The 18,047-nt window shown below is 46.1% G+C and overlaps 1 protein-coding gene across 19 annotated transcripts in view; it reads right to left on the reverse strand.

Moving 5' to 3' along the window:
* The window catches only part of EIF4G3 (eukaryotic translation initiation factor 4 gamma 3), a 149,878-nt gene that overhangs the window by 98,194 nt on the left and 33,637 nt on the right, over positions 1–18,047 (reverse strand). For 16 of the 19 annotated variants that reach the window (XM_082328961.1, XM_082328959.1, XM_082328956.1 and 13 more), the window contains exons 2-3: positions 7,772–7,847; positions 90–233 (exon numbers count right to left, since the gene is read on the reverse strand). The exons of 1 other annotated variant lie outside the window; for it this stretch is intronic. In XM_082328961.1, coding sequence (XP_082185087.1) covers positions 90–233; positions 7,772–7,847 — 220 coding nt within the window. The remainder of the gene's footprint in view (positions 1–89; positions 234–7,771; positions 7,848–18,047) is intronic. 2 more of the 19 variants (XM_082328958.1, XM_082328964.1) reach the window with 2 other exon arrangements.

An 18,047-nucleotide genomic window follows, 5' to 3' on the forward strand; every position in this document is an offset into this window, starting at 1 on the left:
CTATGGCAACTTTTGAGCAGCAAAGCTGAGAATCAGGCAGGAGGAAAAGAGGGAGGCTGGGAACGCTCTGCTCCAATGCCAGGTCTTACCTGTGAAAGCCCAGGGGACGATGCATGTCCCGGTGGCGTTGCAGCAAGATTTGGGTGTCCCTTATTTATTTCATGTGCAGTGTAAGGGGATGGGGCAGGAGGACCCGGTTGTCTTGCTACTTGTGTTACCTGTGTGGAGATAAACTGTTAGTAAAACATAATATTAGTAAGCCAATCCGTATAGATACTGTCATCTTCTTTTTAAGAAAGCAGCTAGCAGCATCTTTATAGATATAGATATACATAAAATAATGTATATATGTTTTTATCTAAGTGAAACGCTGTACAAGTTAGTTAACTATATGATTCAGAAAAATGGGGAAGGATCAAAAAATAAGAGCACCAGCTAGAGTCACTGGTGGAAACGTGTAGGAACTGGATGAGCCTTACTGCTGGGGTCTTGCTTTGCAATATCCCTTTGACTTCAGGCCTGGGATCTTCTGATCTTTTTGTTATAAACCATAGCAAACAATATTGTGATTTTGCAAAGGGATACGCATTACCAGTGACCCAAAAAACAAAGTAAGAGGAAAATTTGCATACTTCTCTCCAAAAAGGAAAAAAAAGGACTGCACAGAGGCCTTGTTATCTGAAGGGCTTGCCACCAGCAAAGAATGAAATGCCAAAGCAATTCTTGCATATAATTATCTCCTTTCTCAGCTTCTATAAAAAACTACTAATCAAAACATATTAAGCAAAATGTTGTAAAATATATTCACGGCACATATGCTTGCTCCACTGTACTATCTCCACGATGGCAGTGTTTTAAATATACTTTATATAGTCAATAGAGTAAAAAAAGGAGAATCAAAGGAAAAAAAGAATCACATAACCATCGGGCGACACCCCCCAGCAATTCAACACCACTAAATTTTTGCAGGTTTGGTTAAAGCTCATAGTCTAGAAGTCCAGCACTCGCTTCTCGCTGACCTTTTCTCAGACCTATATTTTGCTTGCTGAAAAGCACCACTTAGCTACCGGCACTTAAAAGCGCAAACCGAGGCAATGCATAGAAGGGGACGTTGCCGCTGCGGAGGCAGGGATGTGTGCGTACGTATTTCCCCAGCATTGGAAAAGAAGGCAGAAGGAAACTCCTGGCTCTCGATCTTTAACAGAGTATTAGCACCGAGCTCCAAGAGAGCAAAGTACGAGAGCAGAAGTCGCAGAGTTCATGACTAAATGCTTTTTCCAAGTCATTTTCTTGCACTCCAAGTATCGACGCCTGTCGTTACATTACCTAAACCGCTAAAACAGCTGCAGCAGCAACGAGAACGATAACGTGCAATTTCTCGAGGCTTGGAAACGGTCCAGAATCGTTCGCCGTGAGAAGATTTACAGCAGCCTGGTGCTCATTGGAGAAAAGGGTGGGTCAGAGGACCTCATCCTCTGTCCCCAGCTGGATCCTTCCCTTCCCCGTGGGGAATAATCTCTTTTTTTTTTGGCTGACCTAGATTGGCAGGTGTGCGCGCACAGCCTCGGTTGGCTGAATTGAAACCAGCATTACGGAGAGCATCAGAAAACTTTCCACGTCCCATCCCCAAGAAAATCAAAGCCTCTTACATGACTCCTAAGACAGCCTTGAAAGACTTGTCATGTCAATCGTGCAGCACTCGGTGGTTAGAAGTGACTATGTATCATGATGGATATAAAAACACGCAGTTAAGGGAGGGAGAAGGAAGCAAAGGCAACACAAAATACAAAGAAATCATTCATATAAACAGCCCCGTCGGTAGGTTGAGTGCGTACTCATCCCCAAGATGTCTCCCTGAATGTCGCTTCTTGTGGAGGAAAAAGAGGTTATTTTGCAATAGCTGTGGTGCTTCAAACCCTGCCAGCTTTCATCTCCCTACGCTTACAAGAGCGCACACTATTCCAACTAAGGCCAGAGCCACCCGAAATCCTCCCATCGCCAACAGCACCCAAGTCCACGCAGACGTCTGACAAGGGGGACGGGGGCACTAATAACGTCCCAGGTCAGTGGGAGCACTCGACAGTGCTCTTCAGAAATTAAAAGAGGCAAATAACCTAGGCTGGAGGTTCATTAAGGACTGCAAGGAATGCTGTTTGGAATTGGGTATGAAATCTGGAAGCTAAACCGAAAGGAAAGCCGTGCAGCTGCGTGAACGATGCTCCACGAGACACCCTCGTGCCATGCAGCAGACGAGCAGCGGATACGTTACAGACACGGGTCTGGACCTACTGAAATGTGCTTGAAAGCCTAACTAAGGCAACAGAACGATGATAAAACCGTACCGTCTTGATACTTTGGCAACAACGCACTTGGCCAGTATCTGATGGGAGTCTACCACTGACCTGAGGGGGCTTCCTCCTCTTAGCCAAGCCCAGCTTGGTGGGCCCACAGAGACCCGCCGCCCTTCCAGCACGAGCAAAAGCACAGAGCGCCTTCCACGCCAGCTACAGCAACGCGGGTATTCCTACACCTTCCTCTTGGCTCCTACAACAAATCACTTACAAATAAACTGAAGTGTAAGACACAGATTTGAATGTTAAAGGGTGATAAAAGAAGATGAACTTGCTGGATTTGTGTGTTTATTCACTAATTTTAAAAAAAAATCAAGCAGGGAGAGACTCTACTAGCTCATCACCTGTGTTATGGGATGTTTGCCCTCGTAGTGCCTGAGGTTTGGTTTTCTGCTTATTAAATGGGATTCTGCAGAACATAAACTTGGTCTGTGATTACTATGAAAGCAAATATCCTTCTTACATCTAGAGATTAAATTATTCTCCTAAAAATGGATACGCAAAATTACCTATTAATTTGCTAGGGCATCACTTTCTTTTTTCCTTAATTGAGTAGCAAGAAGCTAACTTTAGTTTTCCAGAAGCCTTAAGCCTGTGTTTTAAAGGAAATAATGAATGAAACATGAAATAAAATTCAGGCTGCAATTCTCTCTTTTCCTTTTGAGCTTAAATCTTCTGGTTTTAGCATCTTTCACAAGTTTTGGATTATTCTCCCCCCCCCCCCCCCCCAAGTACCTAATTTCAGATACACAGCTGTGTCCATGAAACATTCGGGTTTGACCCGAATGGATGGGGTATGCCACAGAAATCCCTTGATCACGGGGACAATAGTTTATCATTAAGAACTTCTCTTTTCCTAAACAAATTAAAAAAAAAAAAAAAAAAAAAAGGTTCAGACTTGGACAGAACCTCTTTCCTTCCAGTATTCAATTTATTTGCCCAGGCTGGTGCAAACAGCTTCAAAGCAGCGCTGCCAGCACCCGAGGAACCGAGCATCCCTCCTGCACGCTTCGCAGCCTCCGCCGCAGCCGGGCCGGGGAAGGAGTCGGCCTCCTGACCCAGATCCTTCCTTTAAGCGCAGGGTGGTTGGAGCAGCTAATCCTCCCTGATCTCCCCTCTACAGGATTCTCTTCATGGCAGGGAGATCCCTTGAAAGGACACGAAGGCGAATCGCAGCACCTCTGCCAGCTGTGAAATTATCGGGGGGCCACCAAGGGGCACCCCATTGCAGAAAAGCCACCAACTGAACACCCAAAGAAGCGAATGATGGAGTCAAGCCCGAGTCACTGAAAATTTGGGGCAAGTAGGCTCCTCAACACCTCACTTCACATTACCTTCTTTACCATCAGCTGGCACTGCGATGGGCGACCCGACCCAAGGTGGTATCTACTCCAAAGAGACACAGTGAGATTGCAATTAATACAGAACATGTAAATCAGCGTTGGGTCTAGCCCCGCTACAGAAACTCTGCTCCAGGCTACACCCAACCAACTTCCACGCACTTATCTCCAAACAGGTACATCAAATCAACGCTCGTTCTCATCAGCTCCCATCCAGGAGTCACTGGTGTTCCTTAGCTTATGAAGTTCATCCCAAAATATTTTCGGTCCAAGCTTGAAGCTTGAGATCACAACATGTTACTGAGGCAGTTACAAACAGTTAGTTGCTCTCTACAACTGCCTGAAAGGAGGTTGTGGCGAGGTGGGGGTTGCTCTCTGCTCCCCAGTAACGAGTGATAGGACGAGAGGGAACGGCCTCAAGCTGCGCCAGGGCAGATTTGGGTTGGATATTAGGAAAAACTTCTTCACCGAGAGGGTGGTCAAGCATTGGCACAGGCTGCCCAGGGAAGTGGTTGAGTCTCCATCCCTGCAGGTATTTAAAGAACAGATAGATGTGGTGCTCAAGGACATGGTATAGATGGACTTGGCAGTGATAGGTTAACGGTTGGACTCGGTGATCTTAAGGGTCTTTTCCAACCTTGACGATTCTGTGATTCTATGAAACCTCCACCATAAGCTGCCAAAAAAGGATATTTGTGTGGAACTGGAGGTACATTAACACAGTTATTCTTCTTATCTGCTTCCCAACTCGTGCCTCGTGCTGGATTTGAAGAGCACATCTGCTGCTGATCACTACTCCATATTCATTTGGTTTTCAATAGAAATCAGCCCCCGTTACGCTGGGTGCGGGCACACACGGTGGCCTGCGACATTTAAGGTCACCTTTGGTGCAGTTCCCTTTCTGTTAGAAGTCAATGCCTTTCCCCCAAACCCCAAGCCAAAGAGCTTCTTTGAACAGATTTCTTTGAAATATTTTACAACAGAAACAAAATTTCATTCTTCTTCCATTCCCCTTTCCAGATTCCACAGGTTTGGGATCTTACAGAAGACGTAAAAGTAATTGCAGTCATTTCTTGCAGGATAAAGAATTAGGAAACACCACACAAGGAGCTGCTTAGAGGACAAAACCCAAATATTTAGGTCCAAAAGTAGCTCTTATGAGACGGCATTCTCCATTATTGATGAGGGGAAATTATTACAAGATTATTTCATTGAAATGAGTATGATTTGCTTTAAGATACTTCTACCATTAGATTTATTTAAAAGAACAAAAAACAAACAAACAAAAAAACCCCACAACAATCCAAAAAACCAACCCTACCAAGTATCAGTATTTTCTACAGGATACTATATAAAATAAATGAAGATGACAGACGGTCACAGGGTTTTGTTCTTAATACCAGTATGATTTAATTGAGAAAGAGCTTCTACCAAAGTTTTGTTGGGAATTTTAAGCATATCCAACTTCTCGGACAAACTTGATCTAGTCTGACAAATCACACTTTGCTTCTTCCACACCTCCTATCTCTGCCCTACGGGAAAATGTGTTCCTCCGGTTTTATTTCAGGGGAGATTACTGGGGCTCATAGCGAAAGCCACATGATTTTCCATTCCCGTTTTTGGCAAGCAGCATGTAGTTCTGGAAAAAAAAAGGGCTCAGGAATGTGCAACCGAGGTCCTGATAATACATGTGAAAAGGCATGGAAGGGATAACTGAATTATTTTTCATCTTTATCAAACTAAAAATAGCGGTTTCATCTGTGGGTTGCCCCTATCTCAAATGCTTCGCCCTCCCACCCCAGGCGTGACACACTATAACCTACCGGGAAAACTCGGAGGCAGCTCGGAGTCGCTGCGCGGGGGTGTCAGACCACGGACCCCTTCCTAAACCAGCCCTCCTCCGCCAAAATACACGCATTTGAGAACTGCGGTGCGTCATCCGTGTGGAAAACCACAGACGATGACCGAGCAAATAAAATGTGGAAGTAAAAAAGCGGTTCCTGGGTGCTGAAGACGATGCTCTCTTCCCTACCTCTGTACTGCGTGACTTTTGTAAAAACTATATATAAAAACCAAACTACAAAACGACCTGTTTGTTGCAAAGCCAGATCTTAAATACACGACGCTGCTACTCGTGTAATAAACCGCAGAGACCCATGATGAATGAATTTCTCGAGGACCTCCCATCACGTGCCTCTTCCATCCTAATTCATTTTTTCTAGGACTTACTCTAAATTTGCAATCTGCCAAGGGCTTCAAATAGAAGCTCAAAAGGAACCTAGCCGAGAAATTTCTCTCCTTTCCTTAAAACATGAAATTTTCTTTCAAACTTGTGTTTTCTTAAAGCCTAGAACCGAGGTACTCCCAGCGCTGGCTTCTATCCCCGTAACATATCGAGGAGTGATATTTTTCCACACTGAAAAGCTATTTTAGGTCATTCTTCACAGTTACTTTTATATTTTACATTAATTTAAATTTTTACAGTCATATTTTCCCACAGGCATCTGGATCATGTCTTTGGAGGAAAGAATTGAAAAAAATAACCTTCTTTTTCCCCCAAAAGGAATTCAGATATTTTTAAAGTGGTTTTTAAGTATTGTATGGGGTATATAAAGGATAATACAAACTGAATTATTTATTGCAACTGTTTGTACATTTATGTTCCTTCAGTTTTGCTTTTTTGCATACATACATATGTATATACACGCATACGTATGTATATGATATTGAGGATGGAGCTAGCAAAAATAAAAAAAATCAAAAAGCAGTCGGCAGCTCAAGTCTGTCGATCCGCCGCTGTGAAAGCCCCAAACCTTGAAATCTTAAACTCTCGTCGGAGTTGTACCCCAACCTTTCTGACCCACCTGGATGGAAATCCGCTGCTGGCTGGCCACCAGACCACCCATGGCCAAGCCTGAGTCCTCCTTCCCCTCCAACTACGACCCAAATTTCTGCCCCCCTCGGACCAACGGGCACTGGACAGCACTTTTGCACTTAATCCTGGGCAAAGCTCGGCTTTGCATCTCTTGAAAGCAGTCTCCCTGGCAGAAGAGGCGATCGCAAAACTCTTCTCTACAGCCCAAAAAAGGCAGGGGCCAAAGACGCCCCAGACCCGGATGCCGCACACGGAGGAGATGGAGCTGATAACCCCTTCGCCAGTTATTCACGCAAACAGGGGGAAGGAGAAAACCTTGTACAGCAGCTTATGTTTTTCTATAAGCAGCTTATGTTACTGCATAAAATACAGTTAATTTCTCCCATCTACAGCTTTTCTTCCTGTTTTCCAAATAATTAAAAGAGCAGCTTAAAAGTGGGTTTTTTTGGCATTAAAAATATTTGCACTATCCCACCAGAAAAGCAAAATATTACTTTCCCAGGGCTGTGCTGATTTAGCAAAGCTTATAAATAACACTGGGCTTCCAGCTATTACCATTTGAAAAAAAGAAATGAATAAAAGGAAAATGCTATCATATGTTCACAAATAAACTTTGCTACGTTTCTAAGCTAAATTTCCTCGATAATCAAGCTTTATAAACAAGCATACAGGACAATAAGCCAAAAGCACCTTTTCCAAATAGTCAATCTACCATCAAAACATTTTTTTCCTCTGTTTAATGGAACGTTTCACGTGAAAAACAAACCTTCCTGCATTGTTTTTCCGATAAGAAACTATTAGAAATGTGCAGCCACTAATACACCCCAACAAGCCAGTCTTCAAGACGCAGGAGGCAGGAAAGATGGAGCCAACAGACTGAAAATAGGACCAGTGACATTTTCACTCAGGTGCAACTCTGTTCAGAAAAGCCACTCTCCTATCTGCTAAATAAAACTACAGACATTTAACAAGAAAAGGAATGGACCCAAAAGTCACCAAGGTTTCTTCTTTTCCTACTGACATGCAACAAAACGGGTCTTCATCCAGCATCATTTATTTTAGGAGGCAAAAAAAGTTGCATTTTTTTAATTGCACGCTTTTGAAATGTATTGTTTTTTAAAAAAAACTATACAATTTCCGTACGCGTGGAAAGCGCGCTCCTTCCAAAAGCGACGCGACCGCAGCGGCACCAGCCAGATACTCACAGTGCTGTACACAGCGGAGACGGTCGGAGTGAAGATCCGATCCTCGAGGGGCTGCTGGACAGGACCTCGGGGGATTCTGCAACACAGCAAGTTAAGGAAAGCAACGTGGAGGGAAGGGTGGCGTTTGGGGCGATGCACACAGCCAACGGGGCGTCCATCAACGCGGGAGGTCACCTTCCGCGCTCGGGCAGACGCGCAAGCACCTCCGAGGCACTCACACGCATCCAGGCAGCTACGATCCTTCACGGTTTTCCAAAAGAGGAGCAAAGTGTGGCTTCAAAAGGCAGACGGCACCGACCAACAACAGCAAGAGAAACCAAAAGCAAACAAAACGCCGAACCATCTACAAAACCTTCGTCCTATCAAGAGAATCCCCCGCCTCTTTTTTTATTTTTTTTAATTTTTTTTTTTTTTTTTTTTTTTTTTAAAAGAGTAAGGGAAAACCAAACAAACCCAAAGCCACAAGCCCTTCGCATTCAGCGAGGCAAAGCCTGCTGATCAGCAGGGCATTTTCCGACAAAGGCAGCGCCCGTTTTGCCAACCACGCAGGAATCGCGGCGGCATTGCTTCCTTGTTTGCCTCTCTTCACCCCTAACTCCTTTCCTCTGCCACCCACCAAAATTGCTTCTAAAAGGGGCTGCCAGGGAGACTTTCAGTTTTGATGATCTGCTGCGGGGCTATTTAAAGGCAAATTGCAACAGGCTTCTTAAATTGGAAAGGTATTGTGGGAATCCAGGGGAAAAAAAAAAAAAGGGAAAAAAAAGGAAAAAGACTTTATGCACAAACAAATAAGCTAAAATCTGTTTTACTTGTGGAATAAAACAAGAGGATACAGGTATTTCAAAGAAAAAAAGCTTTCTGACTTAGCTAACACCTTGCGGCCTTAGGTCCAGCATACATCTACTCAATACCCGACGCCCACCGTCATAAAAAAGCCATGCTTAACTTGCTGAAAAATTTTCCACTAAATGCCATATTCGGGTTTCACCTTTTTGCTGTTTACACTTTATACATCAAAGCCTCTTGGAAAACGGGAACAGCCTGCTTAAGTTTCTTGCACACAAGCAACACAGACCTCACGTGTTAACGTGACGGCGGATGCTTACAAAAGAATAAAATCATGAAAATACTTCTTGGGTTTTGTTCAAATGAGGAAGAAAACCACTCATAAGTTAAATTTTCAAGCTAATCTAGGTTCAGTCTTGCAGGAGTCCTCCCTTTGCACTACAAGGTTGAGCTCCGAAGGAACGCTGCTGCCCAAACCTTTGCAGGGACCAACACGACAGCGGCAGGAGAGACCCTGCCAACGCCGAGAAGAGTCGAGAGCGATCCAACCTCCACAACCCCACTTGTTCCCCTTCCTTAAAACGTACAAAATGTTAAGGTTGAAGTAAGGGCTGTTCGGACGCGACCTGCTCTGCATCTGTCGACCACCTGTGGCGCTCCCCAGCCCCATCTCCTCCTCCGAGACCAGTGCTAAGGCAGAGCAGAGACAAATTTACAATATCGCACTATTTTGATACCAAATGCATCACTAAAAAGGTCCGCCCTCACCAAGCAAGCTGAGAAATTGTTCTTAAAACTTCCCATTTTGTCATACACTCACTGTTGGAACGCCAGACATGATAAAAACCCTGCGTTATAGGATTACGCGTGGAAAAGACCACCCCGACCTTCACAACACCTCTGCGCGTAAGCAATGGCCCCGTTAAAGCCCGGCAGGTGTCAAACAGGACGCCTACGGCCAGCTCCAGATCGGGAGAACCGAGACGGCGATCTGGCACCGCTGGTTCCCAAGACGGTGCTCGCTCAGCCTACATCTCTTCTTTTTTTTTTTTTAAATGAGTGCAAGAATTTATTTTCAGGGTCTAAGGCTTGTCTTCAATTTGCAGACTTGCCAGCTCACGCGTAAGTGGTGAGTATTTTATCGTTTGATAAAATAAAGAGGTTTTTAACAACAAAATTAGATGTTAAATCCTGATTTCAGCAAAGTAACAGGACGATTTGCCGCAGACTTCAACGGAGCCGAGGCGCCGCTCCGAGCCTTCATCCCGAGGATCTTACGTTCATTCCTGAGTTTCAGAAAACCCCGACAGAAAGCCAAAATTTGGGAGAGGAGGATTAGAAACAGGCTGCAAGGCAGAACGAAACCTCGCAGGTTTTCTGCGTGCCACCGCCGCAGCACCCTACCCTCGCACCCATAACCATCTTCCGATAACGAAGGACGGGGCGGAGGCACGGTTTTAAGCTGCCACCCTTTTGTCACAGCTGAGATTTCCAATCTCGAGGCAGTTTTGACCATTAATTGAAGCAATCGCTGCTTCAAAAGGGATCGTTCCTGAGTTTGGAAAAACTGTTTCATCCTTGAGAAGGTTGGGATTTATTTTCTTATTTTAGAACTTATATAAGCCAGGAGAAAATAATCTTCTTTGAGCAGAGTAACCTGTCTTTTTGCACCCAGGAAGAGCTGCCTAAAGGAATGAGCGGTTTAGATGGATTTTCAGAGTTTGGGGTTGCCGTTTAAGATCACTTCTGGAAAGCGATGATTCCCATCAGATTTAAAAAGAAACCTTTTAAGTCCTTTTTGCCAAAGGACTTAACCTGGGCAGGAGACCGATAGGGACAAAAATGCCTTAAATTCCGGTAAGCCTTAATGAGATAGAATGGTCGGAGAAAGCGACTATTTCCAACATCTGACTTCTGGCACCTATAGACTGACTCTCTGCGAAGAGCTGGGCCGGTGGAAAGGCTGCCGCTTCCCTGCCAGCCTCCTGGAGCTCGCCCTGCCCTCCGCTAGAAGCGCCTACCCTCCGTCCTCTTACGTCTGCCAGAGGAGTCCATCCCGGGGTCACGGGTGCTGTTGTTTCAGGAGAAGCGAGCCAGGGTGCCTGCAAAAGTTCATCAGCAGACCCCTGCTAACGAGGTTTATTTTTCCCCCTAGGAGCGGGTTAAGCGTGACAGCACGGGAGACTCCGCCGTGGGCCGTGAATGGGTCAGGGCAGGCAGGTAGGGAGCGAAACCTCACCCAGCAGCGTCGTCTCATCCAGGTCCCCAGCAAACCATCCCCCGGGGCACTCCTCCTCTTTCACCACGCAGAGATTTCAGTACCGAGAGCTGCACAACCCGAGACGCAACGCGAGCCGCACGAACGCTGCCCTCCCGCTGCCCCCATCGCACGCAGTAAAGTTTAAGCATTAAAGTATAACCCAGCTTGGCTCTACTGCAGCACTTAATTAACCGTAGCGCAAAGAAAACAGGGATATGCTGAATAATTCAGGCGGCTCTTTCATGTTACTATTCTGGCATGCTTAGATCCAATTCAGGAGGATCCTGTGCCCTCCCTCCTCCTCCTCCTCCTCCCTCTGTATCCTTGCCACCCACATCACCCTCTTTAGCTGCACCGATTCAACTATTTGTGCAGCCGTGCTCTGAAATGATCCAGGAGGGTGGGAAGGGAGAAGGGGAGTGGAAAAGCAAAGCTAAACCCAAACCTCACACCGTTTTCAGAGATCCTTCCATTACCGCACGGAGAAAAGACGAGGCGGGCGATGAAGCAGAAGAGCAGGAGCAAGGGAAACCTCTTAAATCACATCTGCAACCGGCAGGTTAGTAAAGTGGAACTCCAGTCGCCACTTTTCACGCTTGTGTCGGGCTGAAAGACTCTTCACAGCTCTCCTCCCCCATCAGCATCACGCCGAAAACCAGGAGAAGGACGGCAGCCAGCGGGTGGCACTGACGCTGGATTCTCTTCATCGCCGTTTAGGGCTCATTAACTCATGAAATATATATATTCAAAAATCCACGTACGTGAGATCCTTCTGGCAGATTAATAAAAGCAGGCACAGATGCAATGGGAGTTCCACCTAGTCCCCATCTGGCTGCAGCAGCGATTACAAGCCGGGGAATTTCAGGAGCTATTAAAGACCCAGTGGGAGAAGGCAGGCAAAGATAGCAACTCCGGCTGGAAACGGAACAGATTTTTTCTTGAAACCAAAAGTCTCCCTAAAAGGAGGAGGATATCGTTTAATTAGACAGCCACCGCCACGCTCTCAGGAGAAGGAGAATATGTGACTTCTCTGTAAAGCGATTAAAGAAAAAGAAATCCAGACTGGAGCTGCCCGTCAGCTGGAGCAGTCAGAGGCACCGACAAACGCAGAGTTAAATAAAACTCAGGAGGAATTTCTGGCTGAAATCTCCCCCTTGTACCACATTTGTCTGCTTGTTCTAATCATGCTACAAACCTGAAATACAGCGAGATTTTTGTGTGCTTTTACAGCGATGAACAACCTCAAAACATGCAGTAAAATAAGCTCTGACAGCAAGAATTTGTACAGGTTTTTCTGCTCTGTTCCCACTTCCAAGATTGGAAGGGGAAAGAAAAAAACCACTATGACATCTTCTTCCAAAATGGACTCATTTTCCCCTCAAACAGTGCTTCTCACCTAAGCTCCTTTCAGCAACCAGCAACCATTTTATCCGAGCAGGCACCGATGGCCTCTTTCTTCACTTCCAGCTGACGGTAACGAGTAAGCACCTTCGCACATGAACAAAAATATCTGCGGGTACCCAAGGGCGCACATGCAAACACGTTACACAAAAACCATTCCAGAACTAATGATTTTCATCCCTGCACAGAAAGGGAGCGAGTCTCCCACCAGCTGTCCCCCCGGTTAGACAATCCCGACGCGTGTCCCCGCCTGTACTGAAATCGTGTATTCGACGACTGAAAAAATACAAGATAAAACCACCGAGCGAGATTACAGAAGGGCAAGAAACCACATCAAATTCAAGCGCTTCTTTCAGCTTTTTGGTGCAAGGAATGTTTAAAAACCCTCCGCGTAGGGAGACGTTTGACGGCAGAGAGCTGTTAAAGAGCGTGTTTCTCCTCTGCAGCCTCTTCTCTATTTAAGATGCAATTAAAATGCAGAAGGTGAACACCCTATGGCAGAAGCACCTAATTTAGCACGTTCAGAAACTGCAAGGGCTCGCTTAAAAGGTTAAAAGGGAAAAGCCACGCCAGTCACAGCAGCTTGCTGAAACTTCCCCGGCATCACCCCATCCTTCGCAGCTCCGCCGTCCTCCGCTCGCTGGGCGAAGCCTTTTGTTCGGCACGCTCGATCCTACCTGGCGGCAAGCTCCCGGAGAGCTTCGTTAGCGAGCCGGCTCAAGCGCCGGGTCTTCTCCTCCCGTCCGCCGGCGGCGAAGCCCGCGGCCGCATCCGTGCCACCCGGGGATGACTTCCGAGCTGCCGCCTGCCTCTCGCCCTCGCAAGCGGAGCTCTCGCAGCGCGCTTGTGGTCTTAAAGAGGTAGTGCAATGGGGGGCTCAGCGATACCTTGGTGGGGTTTTGTACCAAGCGCTTCCACGCTGCAAAAATCCCTCTGCTTCCCAAATTTTTCTGCTGTGCACAGAGCAGAGAAGGGACGGGAGGTAGCATCGTGCTCCTCTTAGCAAGTTTATGTAGGATAAAAATCAAACCAGGCTTACAGAAGAAAGCATAAGGTAAAAAGATTAAAACACAATATGCTGTAGGTGAGTTTGAAATCTGCACTGCAATGTATGAAGAGCTGGGAAAGCTTCAATGCTCCCTATCGGAAGGAGAATTAAATCGCAGCACAAACTCAGCAAGACATTTTGCAACTTGTTTGCCTCTGCTTTCTGCTCGCTGCCCCCAAACGCAGCAACGCGCGCCACCGCGACCCCGGTTATTTAGCAAGTGCTTCGTGAGTCAATTTTCCCTTCAAAAGAAATTCCTTTTTTGACAGGCCACGTTTCAGAAGCCAGGAGAAGGAAAGCTGGTAAAACAAACTACAGCCTTTAAAAGAAAAAAAAAACCAAAACAACCAAAACCAGACTCCGAGTAACATGTCACATGGGAAAAAATAAATATGTAAGATCAAAACAGTGCCATCCACTCTCTCCATGCTGAAATACTTACTACAACCAAACTTCATCCAAGGGAAAAAAAGTCACGTTACAAAGCAAACAACTCCCAACTTAGGAAAAGGCAGGACGGACGCTGCCCGCGCAACCATAACGCCATCCCCCGCGCGCGCGCGCCATCAGGCCCTTCGTTACGCAGCCGCACGCCGGCTTGGCCCTGGCGTCGCCACTTCTTCAGCCAGGAATCTAGCCCCTTACACCCTTCATTGCTAAGCAGCTCTTGCTAATAAGAGATGAGAGAGAATTAATATTACAGAAGTCAAGCCCAACGTAATTCAAGGACTTTGGAAAATGTTTAAAGGCTGAAGAAGAACCTAACAAAATGCCAACCTGCTGCTCCGCCCTCTCTAACCCTTCCGCTGCCTATATCCAACGGCACATCCCAGCGACCGCACGCTGCCCGGACACGGCACATCTCCCGTCCTAGCAGGGATCCCCTCTCGTTTTAGGGTGGGTTTGGGCTTTTTTTTTGTTTGTTTGTTCGGGGTTTTTTTCTGCTAGCGGAGCCCTGCCAAGGGGGCCGTGCCTTTAGGTCGAACCTCAAAGGAACGCGCTGGCCCTCTGCATTAAAGCAGCAGGTTTATTTTCATTTTCTTAGATGGATGCAACCGGTCTTGCGCAATGCGATGAGATGTGAAAATAAAGTATGATTCAGAGCCCTGACTGTATCACGGGTCAAAACCGAACGGCGGGCTGTTGTTTCAATGTTTGGTGTTCGCTGTTATTATAGCGGGGGAAAAATAAATACAACTTTTTGCTGCCACAAGCACTCAGAAAAACGGCCAAAGTTAAGAGCTGCAGGTGAAGAATGCCTTAAAAGACCACGTCAGCTTTACGCCAATACTTAATTCTGGTATTAAGGACATCTATCTGGCTAGTCAAACGTTTTAAAAATAAAGGAACACAATAAAAGGTGTTTGTAAAGTGGCAAAAATGGGGTTTATGGTTTAAAATTACCAAGCTGTGTAACAGAGCAGTACATCATCATGCCCCTATTCCTGCAAATAGATGCAAACCATACTTCCAAGATTCACCACCTTCTGTAATGACTTATACCCAGAAGGATCTTACGGCAAAAGCCATTATTAAGCTTGTTTCAACATTTTATGGCCTAATATAAAGCTCCTTACTGCAACATGTGCAGTCAATGTTCACAACCGAATTGCCGTTTGTCAAACACATAAATTTTAAGTGGATCAATGAAGTGTTTGTGTAAACTACCTACGTAATCCTTCATGTTATTTGGTGTATTAAACGGTAACACCGAATTCTCTTTAAGTTCTCATTTATGGGCTATTTTATACTCGTAACAAATACCTTATTTAAGGTATTTATCTTTTGCTTTTATACCAGAAATGCACCTACGTAAATAGTGTTGATGTTCCACGCGGTCTCGCTGGCTCCTTTATGAACTGCAATTGCCTCATTCGAAATCAGTGGCTGCAGGACTCTTTCCTCGCTCCCCGTTTGAGCTCTCCGACGATAACTGAGCGTGGTACGGCTTGGCCATCCCTCTGCCATTTAAGCACTCCTCATTCCAGTCTCACCTCCCAAGCTTCGTCCAGATCCGAACGTCACAAGCAGCAAGGCTTTCGCTACTTATCCTAGCTTACGCCGTACGCTAAACAAACACTCTCCCCATAATAAAACTTTTCTTGAAATTCCTCTTAAGCTTTTTACCTAATTAGGTATCATTAATCTCAGTACTGGCTTTCAAATAGCCCCAAACGCTTCCTCTCCCTTCTCCCCGCCACGTAACGTCGTGCTTGCACTGAACTGAATAGGAACAGGGCAGCGGCGAGGGCTTTCCAAAGACAAGGGGCACACAAATCCCCAAGAACCTGTCAGAAGACAAGCTTGCCAAGGCTCCTCGGAAAACTGCAGCTTGAAAGGAAAATGCGACCTTCAACTGCTTACTGAAAAGCGCGATTTCCCTCTGCTTCCCCCAGCACCGCGGCTGCCGGGATCCAGCACCCTCCAGCTATTCAGATGCCTCCTCCGTTCCCCGCGTGAGCGAGCCCCGACGCGTTTCGATGAACGCTGCTCCCTATCTGCGGACGCCGGCGTTCGCATTTACACGTCCGACTGCATCGCCGAACTTGGGGGCGGCACGCAACACCCGAGGCATAACCAACGCTTCTTTCTGCCGAAACGTGCTAAAGCTGCACTGCAGCAGCCGCATTCGGCGTGCACGTTCTATTTATACCCGAGCACATCTCCAAATCCTCCAACTTACGTGCTTTTTTTAAATACCCATTCCACAAAATCTCTCTTTCCAAAGTCTTTCTTCCTACGTACATCCACTCTGCAGCACGGTTTTGCTCCTCGCTCACCCTCCTGCTGTGCAGGTAACGTACCGGGCTGCATTTTCTGCATTAGCAATGCCTTTACAACCCATTTAATACCAAGGCAGGAATTGGAGCTACTACTTCCCATCTGGCTAATCGTTAACGATGATAAATGAGATCAGGCCTTTCGTCAGTCTATGATGCATACCAGACATCATCGCGGTGTAATACAACGCTTTGCTGCTTATCACCGTCATTTCCTTTTAATCTTTGGCCCGCGTGTGATAACGTCTCATAGTCAAGCCAAAGAGGAACGCCAAGGTAAGGCTGGGGGTTAGGGGGGAAGATAACAAAAGAAAAAAAAAAAAACCACCACCTCTTTGTTGCAAATTAACTGTATTTCCAGCATCGCGTTCATTCCGCAATGCTTTCAAATAAAAATCAGCAATATTAGGAGCACCAGCTGTAGGCAGCTGCAATAGTTACACCTGCAGACAAGCACCTAATTATCTAGAGCTCATTACTTTCAGGCTCAGTTTTGCATCTCTAAATTAAAAAGAACTGGAGACAGCTCACCAGCACGTAAATCATCCCCAGACCTCGCCTCACCCTGCTGCATTTCATTCAGCCCACAAGCCGTCAGGAGTGAGTTATCAGGGGAGCTGTCAGCCGATAGACCAGATCAGTGCAAATGCGACAAAAACCCAATCAATTATTTTGCCCCACACAAATGCGTTTCTAAGGGCAACCTGATTTTGTTACTTCGTCTCCGTCTTCTTCAACTGCAACCCAAGCATCCATGCAAATCGCCTATTTTCAGCTTAGACCTGGAAAGGTTGTTTGAGGTGGAAGAAACTGTGTCTAAACCCCGTTAATCCTGCTGGATTTTCCTCGAAGCGTGGTGGTGCGGGTGGGGGACGGGTCTGGAAGCGATGGACCGAATATTTCTGTAACTGGGGGCTTTGTCTTACGTGTATTTTTAACCTCAGCATCTCCAAGAAGTGGGTTTTCAAAGCACAGCCTGAATAAAGTTAAATCCAAATTTGGACCAAGCTGGAAAATATTAGTCATTAAAAAAAAATAAGCCACAAAGGGCCCGTGGATCCTGTCTGTGCCAGCTCAGGTAACGCAACGTGAACAACGTGCCAGGAAAGCATCTCTTGCTCAGCTACAGAAAACTTTTCACTGGCTGACGTGTTTTAGCTTAATAGTCCACCTTCCTCCATAAGACACCAGCCACTTCCATATTTTTTAAATTCATATTTTATTCTTACAATATATGGACTCTTCTAAGAGATGGAAAAGTCAATAGATTTCATCAGCTCCCTTCATCTGGAAAGTCATAGTATTACTTCTCCAGAGAGGCAATGGCATCGTGGGGAATATGCCAATGTAGCCTTAAAATTCCATTTAATTTTAGGAGGGTTATTTATGATTATACTTGTCCATGTTAATTAAAACTCCCATTACGCTGCAGAAAACAGGCTATGCTCAGGAACTCGAGCAGCCCCATTAGTCTTCAACAGCCCTACCCTGCGCAGCCACCGCTCCGACTGCTCAGGCTGATTTCTCACGGTCCTCTAGCCACAACCCCAGTCGAGGCACCTTAGAAAGAGCCCAAAATATTAAGGTGGGGGAAAAGGCTCACCAGCACGAGCCTTGGTGAGAAGCAGCAGAACTGGCTGAGCTCTGAAGGGTCTGCCATAAGTCACAGAGGACCATCATGGGCCACTGTCGCAAGGAGAGATGCCAGATGAAGCCTGCACTCCAAAATACAGCAAATAAATCAGAAGCAGAGATGTGTTGTGCCAGCACCGCGCACACCCAGTCAGCTTTGAACGGCTTGGCACCAAAAACAAAGCCCAAAAGTCCCGAGCAGGGCAACGCCGGGAAGCTGGGCTCATGCCATGCGATACTGGGCTAACTATCTCTTAATATTACATGAAATTGCTACAGATCTTATCTGCTGGGGGTGTGGGGCTCTGCTGCTCTTATCAATTATTAAGCTTTCCTTTGCCTTCTGCCCAAGTATAGACAGCAAGGCGT

The sequence above is a fragment of the Platalea leucorodia genome, assembly GCF_965183815.1.
Source record: "Platalea leucorodia genome assembly, chromosome: 17".
Classification (NCBI taxonomy): Eukaryota; Metazoa; Chordata; class Aves; order Pelecaniformes; family Threskiornithidae; genus Platalea; species Platalea leucorodia.